The 19,986-nt window shown below is 48.9% G+C and overlaps 1 protein-coding gene across 23 annotated transcripts in view; it reads left to right on the top strand.

The window, feature by feature from the left end:
- The window catches only part of by (focal adhesion protein tensin), a 194,647-nt gene that overhangs the window by 121,465 nt on the left and 53,196 nt on the right, over positions 1-19,986 (top strand). For 22 of the 23 annotated variants that reach the window (XR_013000064.1, XM_031971929.2, XM_031971926.2 and 19 more), the window contains 3 exons: positions 12,762-12,830; positions 18,790-19,011; positions 19,785-19,948. Coding sequence is in view for 22 of the 23 variants with exons in the window: in XM_031971929.2 (XP_031827789.2) it covers positions 12,762-12,830; positions 18,790-19,011; positions 19,785-19,948 (455 nt within the window). In the remaining variant the exon portion in view is untranslated. Of the gene's footprint in view, positions 1-12,761; positions 12,831-17,778; positions 18,281-18,789; positions 19,012-19,784; positions 19,949-19,986 lie in introns of those variants that run through there. The other variant, XM_031971951.2, reaches the window with a different exon arrangement.

Here is a 19,986-nt window from a genome sequence, read left to right as displayed (position 1 = left end):
CGGACAATGCGACGCGGTGACGAAAGAGGCCCGGAGCAGTGGATTGCCACCGCGGGCACGGAACGGTCCCACCGACGGGAACCGTTTAATTTAAATTACGGGAGTTTAAATGAAATTATGAAACGTCGGAGCCGGCGTTCGCGGACAGCGCGGAGAAAGGAGAGGGGGAGAGGAGGGTTTCGCGAAATGGTCGGACGGGCGGAGCGGGATTCCTGGCCGGCTCGGATTACATTATATCGGTGAAATTATAAGGCAACGATAAATGAAATTGCGAGAAGGCGCCAGCGATCCACGCGATCGCTTATAAACTTTCTGTAATTCCGATTACGTCGAGCATTAGCAGGCGTTAACCTTAATCGAAGCGCGTCTGGTAGCCGGTGGCTGGCGCGGGTAATCGAAATAGAAAGGAGCCGCGCGGGGATTAAAAGGAAAAGGGCAACGGGGATTAGCCGGGAAGAAGCCGGCCGCGCCTCGATCAATTAATCCCCCTCGGTCAATTTGTTCGACTCTTAATTCGGAATGCCTCGTCGTGACTGAATCGGCCGCGCGAGCGCGCGATCGTGTGTTCGTACGCGAAACACGAGAATCAGGAAGCGTCTCGTCTCTCCGTGTCTCTCTGTTCCCTGCTCTCGCTTCGTTTTTCCCCTTTTTTTCCCCCGCCCTTTCTTTCGTTGCTTCGTTCCTTCGAGCGCATAAACGGCGTCGAGTGACTCTCTCGCGGAAGTACACGTGTACGCTGCGATCTCGCGGTAATCGGATTCCGGGGTGCGCGAGACCTGGAAGGCCTTGGACAGGACCTTTCGAGGGTTCGGAACCAGTTCGCTGAACGCTCGGAAAATTGAGTTGGAGAGGGGCCAATTAGATGGCCAAGGTCGGGCCGCCAGGCCCCCCACTCCTCGCCGGGCTTAGGGGCGTGGTTTTGGCCGGTTCACGGTAGGGGAACGGTTTTTTGGATCGTCGTGTTTCAGGAAGTTTGGATAGAGGATAATTGGACGACAGTGGTTAGGCGATGTTCCGTTCTGTATGATTTTAGGGGGCGTGGCTTGGGTGATTCATAATAGGTGTGCCCTCTGCTCTGACATAATTGAGATGTCTAGAATTACTCAGGGTGAGAAAACTGTCGTTCGAATTCTTGTATTCCGCGGAAGATCGTGATACGTGAGGAAAAGTATGCATGAATTAAACATTAGTGAATCATGATGATCGCTTGGCGTCTGGAGGCGTGCCTAAGTTGACAGTTACCCAATGAGTGGCTTCCTGTATTCCGAGTCTCGAGTGGATCTGGAATTACTTGAAACATTATCATAATTCGAATCTAATCGGAGAATTAAGATTGTTGCAACATTGTGTATCCCAGGGGCGTGTCTAGCGTAGTCTACGGTCTGGGGCGTCCTTGAACTAACGCTTCAGTTAGGAAAAAATGATCGTAATAAAATTTCTTGAAATTTCCATTGACGCAACGACAGGACTGCCAGTAAGACATCTCGAAATCGCATTAACAAGTGTCTCAAGTGATATTTATACGACAGGTTGACGTCACCGGGCAGGAGCGATTTTGGCCAACGCTTCAATCGCCTTTAAATTGCTAGTGGTTTCTGAACCGCTCCGATAAATCAACCGCTTCCGACGATAATGCCGTTTCGACGGTGATTTATTGAAATCGGTCTATCAACAACGCTCGACAACAATGATCGGGACTCCGGCTCGTGTGGCGGCCGGAGGCTCGGTTACGTTGGCCGCGACGTCGCCGCCAGCCGAGTCACGGAAATATACTCCGGGAACGATTAAAAATCCAGGATTAGATTGTATGAATTAGCTGGCATCTGGTGTTCACCAGACAGCCGCGTGGCCGCTCGTGTTTGTCCATTACACGACGCGGAATCGGGGAAACGCGTGGCTACTGCTTGTCGCGGTCAACTTAAACGACGCTCGCCTACTTTCGTCTAGAACCATCTGCGCCTTTGATCGCAATTGCCGCGAGATTCTCCGGGATCATCTGTACGCTGCCTCGAGAGTCCTATCTGTGAAACCGTCATCACTCTTCAAGAGGAAAACGATCGGCGGAAGATGAGATTCCCGTGAATCTACAAGCTTCGTGCGTTTTCGAGTACTTTTATCTAACTTCTCGAGAGGTCTCTGGTAAGAATAGTCACTTGTTTCTTTAGCGTTTTCGTAAACCACCTAATACCTAACCCTTTGCGGTCCGAAGTGCTCTTGGTTTCTCGCTTTGAGATTCACGTCGACGTTCATTCGATTGCAGCTTAATGTGACGCTCTATTTATTCAAAAATATTTGAGAGTCATTGAAATGATACAACTGTGATACTACAGATAAATATAGAAAAAATTGTTGTTAAGGTAGAGACTGCAAAGGGCTAAAGTCTACGTCTACGTTAAGATAATCCAAATATTACTGTTCAAACATTCCTGCCCAAGTAAAACAAACGTGGACTACAAATAAAATTGAGTAAGTGCGACACTTCTATTCGAAAATATCGTGACTATGAACTCCCATGAACCCCGGAGTCATCGAAGACGATGCCTAGAAACGACCCAGACTCCCCAGAAAGCCAGTCTAACTCCCGGCTATGGGTCTCCACAGAAGGATGTCCTTAAACATCAAGTGGACAGGAAACTTCCTACTCGACGGACCTCAGACGAGGCGGACGAGCCCCTTTTCGGAATGCGAGGGCGTTTATTTACGATCGTGAACGACAAGTTGTCGCCGAGCTACTAATTGACGATCCGGGACGTCACGAGCGGACATCGCCGCGGCAAGGGGGGGACGAGGCGGAGGATGATCGGTCGCGATTTGCCTCTATTTGTTCGGTATGGCGTGTATAGGCCTAATGTCGCGGTCAATTACCGTACGTAACAGACGAATCGAAGAGCCACGGCGAGAAAACCAGTTTAGCACGTGTATGGTCTTGTTCAGCGACGTACCAGTCTCCGTTGAGTGCTCAAGTTCATCGACTTGACGCAATGCGAATATCTGGTTCCCGACGCACGCGATACCACGGGTTTTCGTCGCGTCCCCTGCTCCAGAAATGATTGAACGACGATCCGAGTCGTTGCTTCTCTAATAATCTTCCTCGATGCAACTTGAAGGCTGTTGAAGCAATTGAAGCACGGGAACGTTTAACGACAGGAACGGGGCGAAGTAGATTACTCATTCGATACCGCAGATTTTCCATAATCAATCCAATCGTTCAGAGAACAATCCCCTCTAACTTACAGACTTCCATTATCAGGAAATTTCCTGGTTCCATAATTTGATCTACACTAGTTGTCAATCCCATATCTTCTACTTCCTCGATCTAAAAAACCAAACCTAAGCATCCTCATGCTTGATCACCAATTCGCAGGAACCAGAGTCGATCGCAACAGCACCTTGACACACATGCTCCCAATAATTCACGGCGACCGCACGATTCCCGTGATCCAAGATTACAGAAATTCGTGCGTCGCGGGAAGGTGGCCGGAACTCAGCGAAAAGTTAGCGGGCAGCCAAGTGGACGGTCGTAACCGCGTTGGTGCCCGACGTCGGTTTCGATTCGGCGATTGGAGCCCGGCCAGATATCGAAATTTCCTTTGGCCGCGGGACCGGCTACCTTCTTGTGTGGCCACGGGCTAGGGGGGATGGCGAAGGAGAAATAAGGGAGTTCGAGGAGGGAGGGGGTTCTTTATTAAAAGCGCCGCGTGCCGCAGTGGAAACTCCTCCCGGATGGATGTAACGTGTCACGGAGTTGGATCACGACCCACTTGCTCCCGTAGCGCTCGCGTATTTCGCTCACGTTCGATATATCAGCCGGCCCGCTTTTCTCCGTCGAATCACTTTCAGCCGATCCGCGGCGCGCGTTGCTGTCATCGGCGCGCGAGCAACGGTGAAACACGCCGGAACGGAGAGGGGAGGAGAGAGAGAGAAAAAAAACACGAAAAGAATGATTCTTCCCCGGACAAACTGGAACGCAACCTTTGTATCGACCGATGTCACCGCGGTATTTAAGGAGGGATAAATGGGCGCGGGACAGGCGGACCCGCTTATGCACGGGCACTGTCATCGATTTTCTAGCTGCGGAAGGTAATCAGAGTTTCCCGGTTTATCCTGGAACTGACGCGGTTCCCACCGGTGACGAACGAGAATCGAGGCTTAATCTTTCCGCGCGCGAAGGACATTCTACGCCGCGACGCGAAATAGGCACGCTAGTGACTCGGTGCTAACGAGAAACGTGTAATTTAGTTGCTTGTCGTGTTTCGACGGAGATTGGATGATGTTCTCGAAGACACTCTTTTTGTCAAATAGCGAATAATAAAACGATCGGCGTGTTTCGACATTCAGAACTCCCGTATCGAGTTCCAATCGCGGATGAAACACTGAAGTTCTGCGCTGGAACTCTTAATGTAGGTCGGGAAGATCCTGCTGCGTCACTGGCCGGCTATCTATCTTTCCGAGATTAATTCGGTTCCAGTGCCGCTGTAATTAAGGGAAAATATTAGCAGCGTTTTGTTAATTACTACGCGAGCCGTTTGTACTGTCGTTCCATACCGCGGTAAATTAACTTCTCGAAACTTTTGTGTATTATCTTCGTCACATTCGAAACTTTCGATGTAATGAACCGTAGTTTCACCGACCGCAGATGAAACGCTCGAATCTTCCAGCTGCAGAGAACATTCTCGAAGCTCGTCTAAAAATCTAATCCATCCGTCTCTATCGTCTAGACCTAATATGGGTCGAGTCGAAATTTCGAAGGAAATGGGAAGATTAATGATGCGATTCGCTTAAGATACAGGAATTTCCTTAATCGCCTCTGTCATCTTTCTCTATCGTCTAGACCTAATATAGGCCTGGCCGAGATTTCGATGGAAATAGGAAGATTAATGAAGCAATTCGCTTAAGATACACGAATTTCCTTAATCGTCTCTGAGATCTAGCGAGAGGAGGGCAGAACCGGCTTGCTCGTCGGCGGGTTCAGAGGTCGAAGATAAGTCCGGGCCCGCGGATAAGCTCGGCTCTCCGCTCGTCGTCCCTCGGTACGATCTCTATCGCGCATTACACTGCACTTACACGGCTCGTACGTTTACGTAAACGCGCGGAAAACAAGCGTCGCTGCAAGAAAAATCGCTTTCTTCGCGTGTCGCTCGCATAAGCGCGCGTGGATATTTATAACGATGAACGTGGCGGTTGTCACTTCCTGTGAGGTCATAGGGGATCTCGATCCGAAAGAAAAAGTGTTTACCCGTCCCGGCGAATACCAAGCGTTGCGTAATCGCCGGCGATTAGCTGGATAGAGTGCACTTACGCTCGTATGCACGAGCCGGTACACCTGTCGCGGTGTTTCCTGTCTCGCCCGTCTCAAGGATGCGGCCGACAAAGCGTTCTTTTATTTTTTCACGATCGCCACGTGATCGTGCGAGTGCCATCTTCGACACGCCGCTCGATTACCGGCGATTAGAATACCTTTTTGTTCCGTTGTCTTGGCCGCTTCCTTTCCTTGGCCTCGTTCCTTTTGTTTGTCTGTTCCTTGAGAAACGTTTTCACGCGTTAACGGCCCCCTTTGCTTTTCTCGGCTGTCCGGGATTCGATACACCGGCGACGCGTATCCGTCGTTAGATTGTACTGTTACTTAATCATAAAGTTACCGGAACCGACTGAACTCCGAGCAAGAAACCAGCTGAACCAACCGCGAAGTGAACTTTAAAATTTCGGCATTTAATCGAAAGTAACTCTAGGATTCTAAACGAAGCTTGGAAGTTTAGTTCTGTTTCTAGTTGCAGAAGCAAAAAGTTCGAGAAACAAGGTAATTCAGTTTAGCTGGATATCCATAGAACCGACGAATAGAAGCGATTTATATAAGATTATTCGATGGCATTCGTTCACGATTCCGAATACGTGGCAAAACGAATCAGCATCGTACGTGGAAGCTTTCACGGGAGGAGGCAATCCCGTAGCCGCGAAACGCTGTCCATTTCGCGGGTGTTTCGCAATTTGTTCGTTAACGTAACGCGAGACGTGACTCCGCCTGGCGATGTTGTTCGAACACTTTCCTAAGGCGACGGTCACGATTCCGTCGGGCAGCAGCCGAGCGCTGATTCCTCCGCAGCTGTGCTCTCGTTGAGTGTTTAGACGTGATTCTCAATCGCGACGGTCGCTGCATCACGGGGCATAAGTCAATTAAACCGGTATTAGCCAATCGGTTGTCTTTCTGTTGAACAGCTCGCCTCCACGACGATTACGCCGTTCGTTAAATCGCCGGTGGATACGTTCATCCGCGTCCGCGCGAGTTACGGCGGGCTCTCTTCCAGTTGGCATAATTAATACGCGGATTAGCCGCGCGTTAAAAAGTTTAACAAGCTTCTTAGAAAGCTCTCTCGCCTCGATCGTTACCGATTCCTTAACGGGCTCGATGATTTTCCGCTCGATCGTGGTTTCCGGCCGTTAACCTCCTCCGCGCGCGTGGAAGTTCATATTTCTGTAAACACTTGAGACTAATTAACGTTCCCCATGAGTTTCCCGTGTTACATTTCGAAGCTCGCCAGGTTCGAAAGTGAAGCTAAGGCGATCGGGATATTGCCTCTAGAATGTAGAGTAGAATAGGGAAATAATTACGGAAGGCGGAAAGAAAGAAGGAAGCGAAGTATAAAGCGAGGATCATAAAATAAAAGGGAAGCTAATGTAAAAATTTAATTGGATACGGTAAACGGGCTGAACGAGGATCGAGCGATCGAACGAACTGCGCAGACATGCGACGAATGGATAAAATGAAAGGGGATTCATGCGGCGCGCAAGGGTTTAGCAATTAGAAAGGACGCGATTACCGAACCTAAACAGAATTCCAAGACGCTGCCGAGGCTGCGAAACTTTTATAGGCCCCGATCCGCCAGTCGAGGTGATAGCTCACGATTATTTCTGTACAGGAGTGTCTGCCCGTTGATCGCGTCGGTTTCCTACGAAAACGGAATTATAATTCCGCCCGTCGGCGCTTGCTAATTAACATCGGCGAAAGGTTAAACGTCGCCGAAGACGGTTCTCGCAATTTAATATGCGAAGTCCGGCGCGCGATTGGCATTTTTAATAGATCCGGCTGTTTTCGAGCGGAACGTTTCCACCGAATATACGAAACCCGAGCCGCCAGCTAAGCGATTCGCCCAACAAGACGGCGAACGTTCGCTCGATTACCCATTCCCCGCGTTAAACCGTGGGCTCCTGCGAACAAAAATACGGGACGGTCTCTCTCTCCGTTCTTTTAACGCGAAACTCAATTTCTGTTTTATCGTCGACTTTCAGCGCGAAGCGAATGAATACTACCCCCTTATTTTATTACATCCGAATTGAATCGCGTCTTATGGCGTGTAATCAAATTTCCTCCGGCCCCGCTTTCACGTCAGAGCCCCTTCGATCAATTTTCCATCTATTTTCAAGTGGAAATGGTGTCCCGATTGTTCTTAATATTTCGGAACAGGCTTTTTTCCAGCGAACTCCCCCAGGGAAAGTGAAATAGAAATTCGTGGCATCGTCGACGGACGTATTCGAATTTATAACTTTACTCTTATCGAATTCACATGTAATTCAACTTAACATTACAAAATGAAGCAGATATTCGAACTGATGATACCTTATAGGTTACTATAAAAATGTTGTACGTGGTATGGTATTAACCAGTTAACCTCTTAATGGTGCTAACTTTGTCAACGATGGATTATTCATTTTTTGAGACAAACATGTAGTTCTCCGTTTCGCTTCAGTTTCTCGTTAGGATATATTTCAAGCGCATTTGGCCTGCATTTAACGAGTATACACTTCATTATTCGATTTTATCGCGCGCACAATGAGATTTTTCAAACTAACTTCCACAGTAAACTGGTTAAGTGAAATTTACACGCAGCGCATATATCAAGTCCCGTGGAATTGAAACATAACCAAGATCCCGGCAAAATCATAGAGTCCCGGGTCTCGGATAAAAATCCCATTCGCCTGTCCCCCTTCCTCGACCGCGGCGAATCTGAATTACTATGTTCCGCATCTTTATTCGCGGCACTTTCTCGACAAGGACACCCGTCTATTTATCCAGCCATCTAGTCCTGGCAAAACGTGTTCCAGCCGCGAAGGCCTATGGGCTGGTTAAAGTGATTTATCGTGGTCGTAAAATATTCTTCGTGTCCGCGGCGCGCGAGCCGAGACAGGCAGCGGCCAATTTCGATTCAATTCGACGTGTCCCTATCGTCGGATTCCGTGGAATGATTTTTGCGAGTCCGGTCGCTCCGCTGATCGGAATCGATTCACTCGATTCCCGAGCTATCCGGCTAGTTAATTACGAGTCGCAGTTATTACCATTGTTGTTACAAGTTCGGATTAGGTTGTAGCGTAGCGAGGAAGTTCGAGAACTGGATCTTGTTTGACACGGCCACTAGAGAAAGCAAGTTAACCCGTCAATTCGTACTGTGCCACGTTGGCGACTGTATTTTCCTGGAATTGTTTGCTGCCCCCGTTGTTCGAACGGACTTGTAACTAGTCGTGTAATAAACGTGCATCAGCATGACGGAAGAACGACGGTTTTACAACGGTCGGTTCGCGAGGATCGTTTATTAGGAAGAAGTTTCGTTTTTACACACGCGATTTCCTCGAGTCATCTGAACCGGCCGAGGTGATCAGGGAATATAATTTGTTCGTTATTTATCGAGGGATTAAATTTGTAATATTAGAAATTGATCTTGTTAGGGATAATATGTGGAATACTGTTACACATTCTTAGCCTCCCGTACGCTATTCGGATTAATTTAATTAGGCCTCTATAGCGACGCTAAGATTTTATATACGATATAATTAGATTGCGGATATTTATGCGGTTATGGCTGGGACGCTTGTTTAAATTCAGTATATTAGAGGCTTTAATAAAGTTTAAGGATGCCTCTCTCTCTCTCTTTTTATTTGGAACGTCGTAGAACTTTTAATAGGGTAGACCGCGTTCTGTTTCATTACGGTTTCCGCGAGTTAATCCACGAGGATCTGCATTTACATAAAGATCGATAGTTCTGGTTATTATAATCGGGTTACAGATCAATTTCCTGTTCGAATTTGTCGTGGCCGCCGTTCGAATTTAATTCACATCGTGTAACGGCTACCTGAACGGTGTACCAGACTAAAAGTCTCTATTTCATCGTGTCTTACGGCGTCGTAAACCCCGCGGGAGCATAAAATCCGCAGTCTAGTCGTAAAGGCATCCGGCTGCAGAATTCCGCCGATCGAACGTTAAAATTAGACCGCGTGGATCAATCTACCGAAAAAAGAACGTCCTTCCATCTGTCCCGGCGGAACGGGAAAAGGACGAATCGTCGTGACGGCGGCGGCCCCCGTCGCGTTCCGATGTCCAGCGATTTATTGTCATTTTCATCTTCCGGATACTCGTGCGATCGATAGAACATCGCGAAAATTTCACGTAGAATCAAATATCCACCAACGTTCTCCTTTTCACAAACAGAAACACAATGCATACGCTACTTCAAAATCATTACCTTCGATACACATGCATCATTCTTCCCAATAATCTATCAACTTCCATTACCTGGATTAACCCTTTGCTTTGGTGACTCTCAGTCACCACTTGATTTCCTACAGTGAAGCTATAAAGTTTGATATTTAATATTGTACTTCATATAACGCATCAATCTGAGAAATATTGACGTATAATATCTTTGTCCATCAATTCACGTGAATTGCTCGTCGAGTAGGTTTCACAAAATACTCCATCTCATCAGAAAATGTTGAAATATTTCTAGTAAAACTTCGGAGTGCAAGGGTTAATATTCCCCAAAACTCACTCGATCAAAGATCCCCAGAAGACTCCGATACATCGTTGAAACGGAAACCCGAAGATCAGTCTCGGAAAAAGACGCATCTCGCCCCGACGCGGCGATAAAAGCGCAAACCGTCGACGGAGGGGATAGGGGAGCATCGTCGTATCCGGTGGGTCCGGCAATTTCGCGTGGTAATTATATTTACAGGGAGTGGCACTCTCGACCTACTCGAGGGAAAGGACTTGTCCCTTTCAGGCAGCGCCGCGTGTGCCGGCGCGCACGGCAGACTCCGCCGCGGCGGTCCTGCCGAGTACGCGGCGCAGGAGCAGCGAACCTACGTGCAACGCTCGGAGAACGCTGCTCGCGGCGTCGCCATGGCTACGTGTCGGCGGCGTGCACCTCCCCCGACTCACCCCCGCAGCCCCGGACGCGTCGAGATGCAGGGTTTCATCCCTCTATCCGGCCGCAGCGCCGGGGCGGCTCCCGTGCGGCGCAGACGTTCGTGCCGGTTGACCCAGGTCGCGTGATCCTCGCCTCGTCTCGATCGTTTCGCACTTTTCTCACTGGCCACGGGGCTGTCGCGTCTTCCCGCAAACCTCAGAGGACTCGGAACTACCCAGGGAACCGCCTGCGACCGATTCCTGGCCGAACCTCCAACGCCTACCAGTGAAACGAGGAACGTGTCCACCTGAGGGTGGATACCCACTGTGACCTTGAGCTGCTGAACCAGACAGGTGGAGTTCGGAGAGGTTCTGTGGGGATTCGTGGTAGCACGATGGACCGTGGAAGGCTTCTGGAATGGAGCTGGAGAATTTTGTGACGGTTCGAGCGAAGAAAGCCTTGTTCGAAGTTCACTGGTTCGAGAGGTTCTCGGGGATTCTTTTGGAACCACGGCGAGGGATGTGTCTCCGTGAGCGTTGACAGGGTTGACAGGGTTGACAGGCTATTGGGGAGCGAGGATTTAGTTGAATTTGAGAGCGGGTTGCCACTGTGATCTTGATTTGTTAGATTACGATGATACCGGAGTTGAGAGGTTTATCTGGTCCTGATGGTTAACGAAGAGGCTGTTTAATGGTAGTTTGAAGAGAAGCTTCTTTTTCGATGGAGAGAGAGGAGTAGTTCGTTGAGGATCGTTTAATTAGCACGAAGAAGTTCCTAAGAGAGTACAAGTTGAAGAAATAATCTGTCCAGCGGATATTAAGGCGAGTCGCGATGGCACCACGGGGGCAAAGACATTCGACAGGCGCCAGGGGATTAGCATCGGAGAGGGATTTTCGTCGCTGAATCATCCCGACTGCAGTTGGCAAACGTCGCTGGCTGTTTCTTCGGCGGGGAAGATAGAAGAAGAGGAAGAGAAGGCGGTGCCCGATGTTGCGGAACAATTCGTAATGAGCTCGGGGCCCACGGCGCCGACGTGGAACGAACACGTGCTGTCTCGGGCTGTGAACTTCAAATTTTGGAACACGGTCCGACCCCTGGACACTTCCGCGGAGTGTAAAGTATACGGAACGAAATTGAATTTCTGATCGCGAGAGTCCCATTAAAGGAGCCTATTTTATCCCGGAATATAATTACCGCTACGAATGCTCAATATTAACGTAAGAGAGTCCACGATCGAATGGTGCTATTTAGTATAGGAGTCGACTTAAAGTTACCCGGAACGACGAACAGGAAATTATTCGACAGCCAAGCCTGCGCCGAAGGTGTCGATCAGAGTATTTATTTACGTAGAAGTCGATCGGAGCTTAGCTTCGCCGATAAACTTAACGAGATCGTTGAAACATTAACTGGGTTAAGTACTGAACGTGTGCTCAAAGTCTGCCAACAAGCCTGCCATCGAAGGGTTCAATTTATTCAACCTGTCTCCGAAGACCGGTGTTCACGTAACATCGAGCGAGTCGATAATTTCCAAGTTAAATACCGAATGCGTGCTCAAACCCCGATAAACAGAGTCGAACGCAAACATCGAAATCATTCCAAGGCTTTGATAACGACGCTGTTATTGAAGAGAACTTAATTGACTCACACAATCAGCGAAGACACTTCAGAAACCATCAATCCGCGCGAGCAAACACCCGACACTTGAAACGATTGAACCACCCTCGAGGCTGTAATTAAAAATCACAAGAAAAGACAGACGTCCTCCGAAAAGCCATGAATAATTACACATTAAAATCAAGGAATATTCTCTGCCATCAATTCCCACGATGAAAAGTTCCCCAAGAATCTCTTGAGGATCGAGTTTAAAATCATCGACGATTCCTTCGAAAGATGACAAACTCGAACAGCAGCTCGCTGTCGCGAGCCTGGCTGCGCGCTAATTGCTGCCGCTGCGGCGATCCCCGCCAGGACAACGTGAACAACAACATGAAAGAGGAGACGCCGCTGCGGGAGGAGACGGAGACGCTTCTGCACCGCATCGCGTTCACGGTTTGGCACACTGCCCTCCGTATCGAGAGCGAGGTGCGTTCGCCCCCGTCGCGTGGGTGTTGTTCGCGCGATCGTTCCCGGCCGGCCCCCGGAACACGACAGATCGCGCCGCGTCGCGTCCCCTTCCTCCCCGGCGGACTCGCGGCGTTCCGTTCCTGCCGAGATTTAAACAACATTGATCGATCGTCGGCCGCCATTAAACGGGCCGCGCTCCGAAGTCGCGCCGTCGATCAAGCGTGATCGATCGCGCCACCGGGACAGAAATTTCTTGTCGCTCGTCGGAAGGCGGCGGGCGGATTAGCTTGCAAATTCACTCGCGAGCGATACATATTCATCCGAATAAATTGTTAACAGCGATAATCGAGGCTTCGCGTTTCTCGCGGCAGTTCCTCGGGGAATAATGAGAGCAACACGCGATTCGCGTGCTGCTCCTTTTCCACGAGCAACCTGTTTACGAGCAGCTCATACATATTCAGCAACATATAACTCGTATTTTTCAGAACGCGGAATATAATTTCGTGTATCCCTTTCTTGTTGCAGCACAATGGAGGCTACGAGGCGCAGCCCAAGAGCGTCAACACCATCTCCAGGAACAAGCAACAACAGCAGGTACAGATTCTTGCCTGTTCCTCGTCGATCCCAGCGACGACGTAATGAGCACCGCCCTTAACCCTTCGCACTCGACAATATTCTTCATGAAAAATATCCATTGCTTTCCGACTGAATATTAACGATATTTCTCGCGACTAACACGATTGATTATCTGATATAGATTAACACTAGGTTTACGGGCATTTATTGTAGTTTATTCTATTGTTCCTGGGGAAGTGGATATTCGTTCATTTAGATTTTGGAAATTGTAGAAATAGACAATCAGGATTCATATTCGTGTAATTGGATCAACGAAAACCAATTGAAACATTTACCAAATGTTTATAAAATTCAATCTGCGTCATATTGTCGCGTTCCGTAAACCTAGTGTTAAGAGAACTATTTTACTTCGATGTTCTATGTGTTGACAAATTACACAAGGTAATATTGAATTGAAAATTTGAAAGTTCGCTGCGTCGAATCAGGCGGCGACGGCTTTGCGCCTCTCGAGTGCAAAGGGTTAAAATAATTCGCCGATCCCCGCTGAATATTCAGCCGTATTCAGTTCTCGTAAAAACCATTCAATTACGGAACGTGCTGTCTCCGTTCTTTACGACGCGTAACGCGCAGAAGCGTTTTCGGGAAAAGGCCAGAAAAAAAGAGGCGAGCGGGAAGAAAGGAATCGAGGTCAGGAGCGCCGTGGAAGCGGGCCGAGCGTGTTTCTCGTTCCAAAAATCTCGCTGGGAGAGGTTACGCACGTGGCGGGATGCAAATGTCGGCCGCGGATGGCAATTTCGAACCGGGGACGAAGCGATTTTGCATACGGGACCGCTTTTGCAAAACGCCGGATCGCTCGCGCGCGCGCGCGCGCGCGTTTGAGGCCGTTCGTTCCCCGGCAACGACGCCCGTTTCGAATGTAAATAGGACTCGGCCGTGTTTTCCCGCGGAATAAATGAAGACACGCCTGATGCAATCGCGGCCGGAGCCGAGCCGGCCAATGCCAGCCGTCCTCGCACTTGCTCTCCGGCGCGCCGGTTGTTTTAATATTAAATATTTAGAGGGAGCTGGCTCGTAAATGGTACAAATCGCGACTCCTTATCGGTTACGATAAACCTTCGAGCCGTGCTGGGCTGGCTTTTGCATAACGATCGTCGTCCGCGTATTTCCGATGTTCACCTCGCGCAACGCTACTACCTGCGGTCACGACGAATAATTTTGCAGTTTACAATGCTTACCGGGCCGATTCCGCTTTCGTACGCGTCCCCGCGGATCGGTTTCCGCCACTTTTAGCTTACACGACGTCGGAACGAGGCTTGAGAGAAATAGGGGATTCCGGAGATCTCGACGGTGAATGGTACATATGTTTAGCAGATAAAGCGATCGAAGCGTCGTTCGCTATCTAATCAAATGCGGGAACTCGTGGAACTGGACTCTTAATGTTCGATTCGTGTGCCAGTGCATTAAAATGGACGCGAAATCGGTTCGGGATGTGGAAATCCGATAAATAGATCGGTATCGAAAGTTTCCGGTCAATTGATTGAGATTTTCATATTGAGTTCAGTATGATCGTTAGCGATTTTCGAATGTTTTAAGATCGTAGAGGTAAGGCGTTCGAGTTTTGCTAAGGGGAACGATGATCTGATTACGATAATTAAGTGCACCGGTTAGCGGAAAATGACCCCAATCCAGTGGAATCCCATTAATTAGCATGTACTCGCTGGTCCTGCGCCGCGTGCAGCTATACTTCTGCCCCAGATAATAAATAGCCATTACTGTTACTATTATTAAGTACTATTATTCGAGATAACGATCCGAAGACGCAACACGTGGGAGGATTAAGACTAACACTGCCGGAGAATTAAAGCGGACGTTGGATAGCTTTCAAGGGAGCGGTACGTGCTTTATTACCGGCGGTCCTTTTTCAAACTGCAACCCGGTGTGGTGCAGGCAACGCCGGCCGGGCGTTCTACCCCGCGCATTAACGCCACGGAACGGTGAGAATTATTCGCTAAAATGGCAGTAAGCTGGCGCATCGTATGAGCGGCGCTAGCATCGACTGATGCTCACCGGAGATAATCCAAATATATTGACGCTGACCGTGTAATGTATTCACGAAACCCTTATCCGTGTTTAGTCCGCGGCCGTTCCAGCGGGAACGTGTGTGCGGGAATGAACCTCGACTGCGGAACTTGTCATGCGAGAAAATACCGTCAATTGTTGCCGCGAGGCCGTCGAAAGGAATCTTTGTTCGACGAGGATCGAGAGTCATTTGAGGAACGGCTCGAAAAATTTGTTCAACTGCGTTAAGAACATTTTTGCGTCTTGCAGGAATTTATGCTTTATTATTTTCGAATTTATCGGTTGGAAATATAAAATGGTAACTAGAAATATCGCCAGTGTTAGATCTTGAATCATTTTCTCGATTATGCTGAAGGAAATTATTGAAGATCTGGTGTTGGTAATATTTCGGAGAACCCGAAAGTTACCATTTTATATTTTCAGGTAGAAAGAGTAATAAAATATAATTAAAGGGTAATGAGATGTTAATGATTTTAATGGTAATGGGATATTTTAGGATATGGAGAGGAGCTTTTTAGGTGTTTTAGTAGAAATTATACAGTTAGCTGATTGATAATGGTGTCATTCGATAAAATGAGTCCAGAAGTCCGCCAGATTGAATATTATCATTTATTGAGTCCCTCTATTAAGGACTTTCAGGAATAGCAACGCTCAACTATCAATCGGATCGCACGTCGGCTGAAAAAGTCGATAACGATAAAGTCCACTCTCGCCCGGCACTATACTTCCAATTAGAAATTAGCTGCCGGCAATTACGCGTATTAACGATAATTGACATTGCTGCCCCACGTTCTGCGCGCCTTGTTAATGGCGTGGCCAATAATTATCGTCTTTACATTACGTTCTTACGTAAACCAAATGTAATAAGAAACCACGACGTATTTCATTTACTAAGTGTACTCAAGCATTTCACGACTGTAAAGCCGCGCCTCCGGAAAATTACATATTACCCACAATCTCAATTAATCTCACAGAATCGGCTTTTTCAAACGCATTCCCAAATGCCTTTCACACTCTACAGTAAAACAATTCACTTTCCAAGGCCTATCGCCCAGAAAAACGCGCATTCCAGTACGCATCTCAATGCTCAGAAATTCTCACGCCCTTAAACCACAATCAAGCTATCCATTACAATTCAATAAAAATCAACCACACTTCCAACGTTTCTCAGTCCACCCTAATTCTACGCTTTCCTTAAAAAACCAGCAGCCCAGAAGTCGCTCAAAAATTCAATTTCGGTTCAAATCCGGCACCCCCAGCCCGGTTCCCGCGCACTCCAGATAAATCGCGAAAGTGCGGCCGCCCACGCGTGTCGCCGGTGCAAATTGAAAATTTAACGATTCCGCGGTGGCCGGGTATAAAAAAGGGGGGCCCGAGCGGGCAGGGCACGTCGGCGAGCGTTCCGAACGTGGCCGGGGCGAGAGCTGGACGCCTCTAAAAATACGTTTATAGGATCGTAACGCGGCGCGGGCTGGTCCTCTCTCTCTCTCCGGCGGGTGCAGCCGTGCTCCGCTCGTACGTCGCGGTCTGCTACGGCCGTAAATCCCTCCCGGCGTCGGGCTCACGTGTGAAATTGCTATTACGCTGGCCCACGGTCCTACCGCAGCTGTCGTTCCTTGGAAGCCCGGGCTGCCCGCCACCGGCCCCCGTTGTCCTTCGCATTTCTCACGGTTGCTTAGAATCCGGAGGGGGTCCGGCTCCTAGCCCCCGTCGTCCGACTTCCTCCGTCGCTCTCGGGGGTGGAGGGCGGAGGGAAGCGGTGGTGCTCGCCGAGCGGCATTTGTCAAGACGTCACGCGCGAATAAGTCGTAATATCGTCTGACGAGGCGCATTTTTCCACGGAGGATCGGCATCACCCGCGGTGTGCAGCTGGATCCGTCCGATGGCGTTACGGGACCTCCGCGCGATCGCCGATATCCTCTCTGCCTACTTTCGCGCCGGCTCCGCGCCGGGAGGGTACAGTTAAATTATTACGAAGGAAATCGACGTGGAAATGGGAATGTCGATGGACGAACGGTTGATTCTTTATTGGACTACGGACCAATACCTCGCGTCGGGGATTTCTGTCCGAGGGTCTGCGAGGTTAGGATCGTGGGAGGTTTAGCTGGGGATCGAACAGATTTCGAATGTAGGTTTATCCGTGCGTCGTGATTAATGGGATACCGGAATTGTTCGTTGCGAGGAACGGTTGGAGTTGTTAACCCTTAGCAGTCCTGTGTCGAGTCAGACTCGACGTTTTATTGCAACCTCTACTCGTTTTAACAATTTTTTCCGTATTTGTAGTATCACGATTGTACCATTTAAAGGTAACATTTCAATGACTAAAATATTCTTGAATAAATAAATAGAGCGTCATATTAACCCTTTGCACTCTAAACATCTGTCACTAGAAATATTCAATTTATTTTTATGAGATACAGATGACATTTTTTCCAACTAACTTAACGAGGAATCTATTCAAAAAGTAAGGGGAACAATGGTATTTCATTTCCCCATTTCACGTATCGACAGATTACCGAAGACTTATTGTTAAAAGCAAAGGGTTAACGCAGGACCTCGAAGCGACGCGTGATTCCGTTTCCAGTCATTCCTAGACGCGAGACATAACTCCCACAATTCCATCGGACTGACGCACACTTCCAATTTCCAAATAGGAAGCACTAAAACCTAGCTTACCTCGTATCGTAAACCTCGAACTCCGAACTAATACCGGAGCAGTTCCTCTGTCTCGTTGCTCATAACTAAAAGCATCGGTTGTCATGTATACATGCGTCGTCCCCCACTTCCCGGAGATAATACGCATCATCCAACGCAAATAGCGTCGCACGGTAGCCGACGTCTCGCGGAAGAAGCGACGCAGTTCGCCGACAAGCTTCTTATTCAGATTCCTCCGTCGCCCTTGAAGCCGAGCGGCTCACGCACCGGCGTTATCGCGTTCTCCATAGCGAACCGATCCGCTCGCGCCGTAATGCGGCTCGCGTCTAACGGCGGAGCGTGACTCGCGGTCCGAGAGTCACGCCGCGTGCACGAATTCGTTGCATCGCGCACGCAGAAATCGGCCGGAGGCCGGCGGAGTAGGGGAATCCTGGCTGCACTTGTCAGGTGGACGAAGAAGAAGCGCAGTACAAGCGTCGGGACAAGACCGGCGGCCACCGGATATATCCTCGAAACCCGCGGCAACGTTACCGCCGAGCGAAACACAATACCCGGCAGTCTGTTATCCCGTCGTGGCCGCGTCTCTCCTCGCCGACCGCAGGATAAACGCGGCGGTCCTCGTCCGACCGCCAGGATTTCATGTCGATTCGCTTTGATAAGGACCCTACCCAGCGCGCGCCGGCATGCCGGAGAAGATCGTCGTCAGGATCCTCTACGCGCCGAAGTACTCCAAGGTTCACTCGTCCGCGAGACGTTCCGTTTGTTCTTTCCTACTTCGTGGCTCTGGCAACGCTATAGGTGTATCGATGAATAATTTATTGTTCCTTTCGTCTCGGCCCGGTGAAAGTGAGGGTTGAACCGCCGGGGAGATTCAGGATTGGTTCGTAAATAGTGAAGGTTTCGGGAGAAACGGATCGAAGAGACGTGATTGTGAAAGAATCTTGTAGATTGAATGTCGAAGGGTAGCATTTGCGGAGTTTACAGTGGAGTATAATAATAAGTCTTCGGTGTTGATCATTTGGAAGTTGTATATATCCGTCGTGAGATCACTGTAATAATATTGAAATTGAGAGATTGTTGAACCAGTTTCGAAAAAATACGATTGCATCGCGCGTGACCTTTCCGCGTTTCATCCCAGGTCGGAGCGATTGAAATTGAATATTCAAGCGTTGCGCAAAGATGGCTGAGCGTCAATCAAACCGTGGCATCGCGGTCTAATTGCACCGCTAATTTGATTTCGCAGATACAGACGTCCTCGTCGGCGACGGCACCCGCGAGGACGCCGGGCGTCGGTGCGGACGCGACGACGGCTGGATCCGGAAAGGTCGGGGGTCGCGTGGCGGAGATGATGGAGCTCCGTTACGTCACGGAGAGGATCATCGCTCTCTGGTACAGGGAGGACGTCCAGGGAGTGCTCGAGCACGCCACCACGCTGCTGCGAGGGAAACACGCTGATAATTATATGGTGAGCAGCCGATGCCGGGTAAATTAATAGCCGCTTAACCGCGCGCGGCTTTTTCTCGGCGAACGATCGGCGTTAAATTGAACGACGCTGAGGTAATCGGCGCGAGGTAACCTTTATTTAACTCGATTAGCGTAAGATTGTTGCAACCGCGGCTCGCGATCGCTCGTCGAACCGGTGATCCGTCCTCTATCGAACTCTGATTTCTCGAGCACACGGACGACGAGCGTAGTTTTCGGTAACTGGAGTTCAAGGGAACTTTTAACCTCCGAACCTGTACCATCGAACTACCCCAGCGGAGCAGAGATTCTTTATCCTTTATTGCTTCCGGCGTATACTTCGAGATTCAATATTAATCTACCGTTTTCATTCTAAACGATACTCTTATAATCATTAGAATTAATAGAATCATTGAAATATCCAAACATTCGTTCGTAGTATAAAGCACTTTCAATGTCGAATGAAAATTTCAGAACTTCCTGTATTAATCTTCGATGAACTCGAATACTCTCATTAACCCTTAGCACTCCAGAAGATTTTGTAATTTATCAGCAACTGCAACTAATTTTTATAGTATTCTTCGATCTTTTACTTTCTTTCTTAGTGGAAAATTTGGATGCGTGAAATAATAATTGTGGGGTAGTTTCTTTAGGATTCATTGAAATATCTAATATTATTCCCGCAATATTGGAGCCTACAGAGTTCAAAGGGTTAAACCCGAAGACTCATCCGAAGCGACGTTATATGAGACAATGCAGAAATTGTTTATCATTCAGATATTCAACCTCTCGTCGCCCGGTCGGCCAGGCGAGCCGAACACCAGAGAAGCGGGCTGGCCGCAGGGGTTGGCGCCCAGTTTGGAACGACTATGCGCCCTGTGCAAGGAGCTGGACTCCTGGTTGAACGGTGCGCCGAATCGCGTGGTCGTTCTGCACGCCAGGTAAGTGTTGCTCGATCGAGAAACTACGGATCGTCTAA

The sequence above is a fragment of the Nomia melanderi genome, chromosome 1 (genome assembly GCF_051020985.1).
Source record: "Nomia melanderi isolate GNS246 chromosome 1, iyNomMela1, whole genome shotgun sequence".
NCBI lineage: Eukaryota > Metazoa > Arthropoda > Insecta > Hymenoptera > Halictidae > Nomia > Nomia melanderi.
This window is presented reverse-complemented; position numbering and strand designations above follow the sequence as displayed.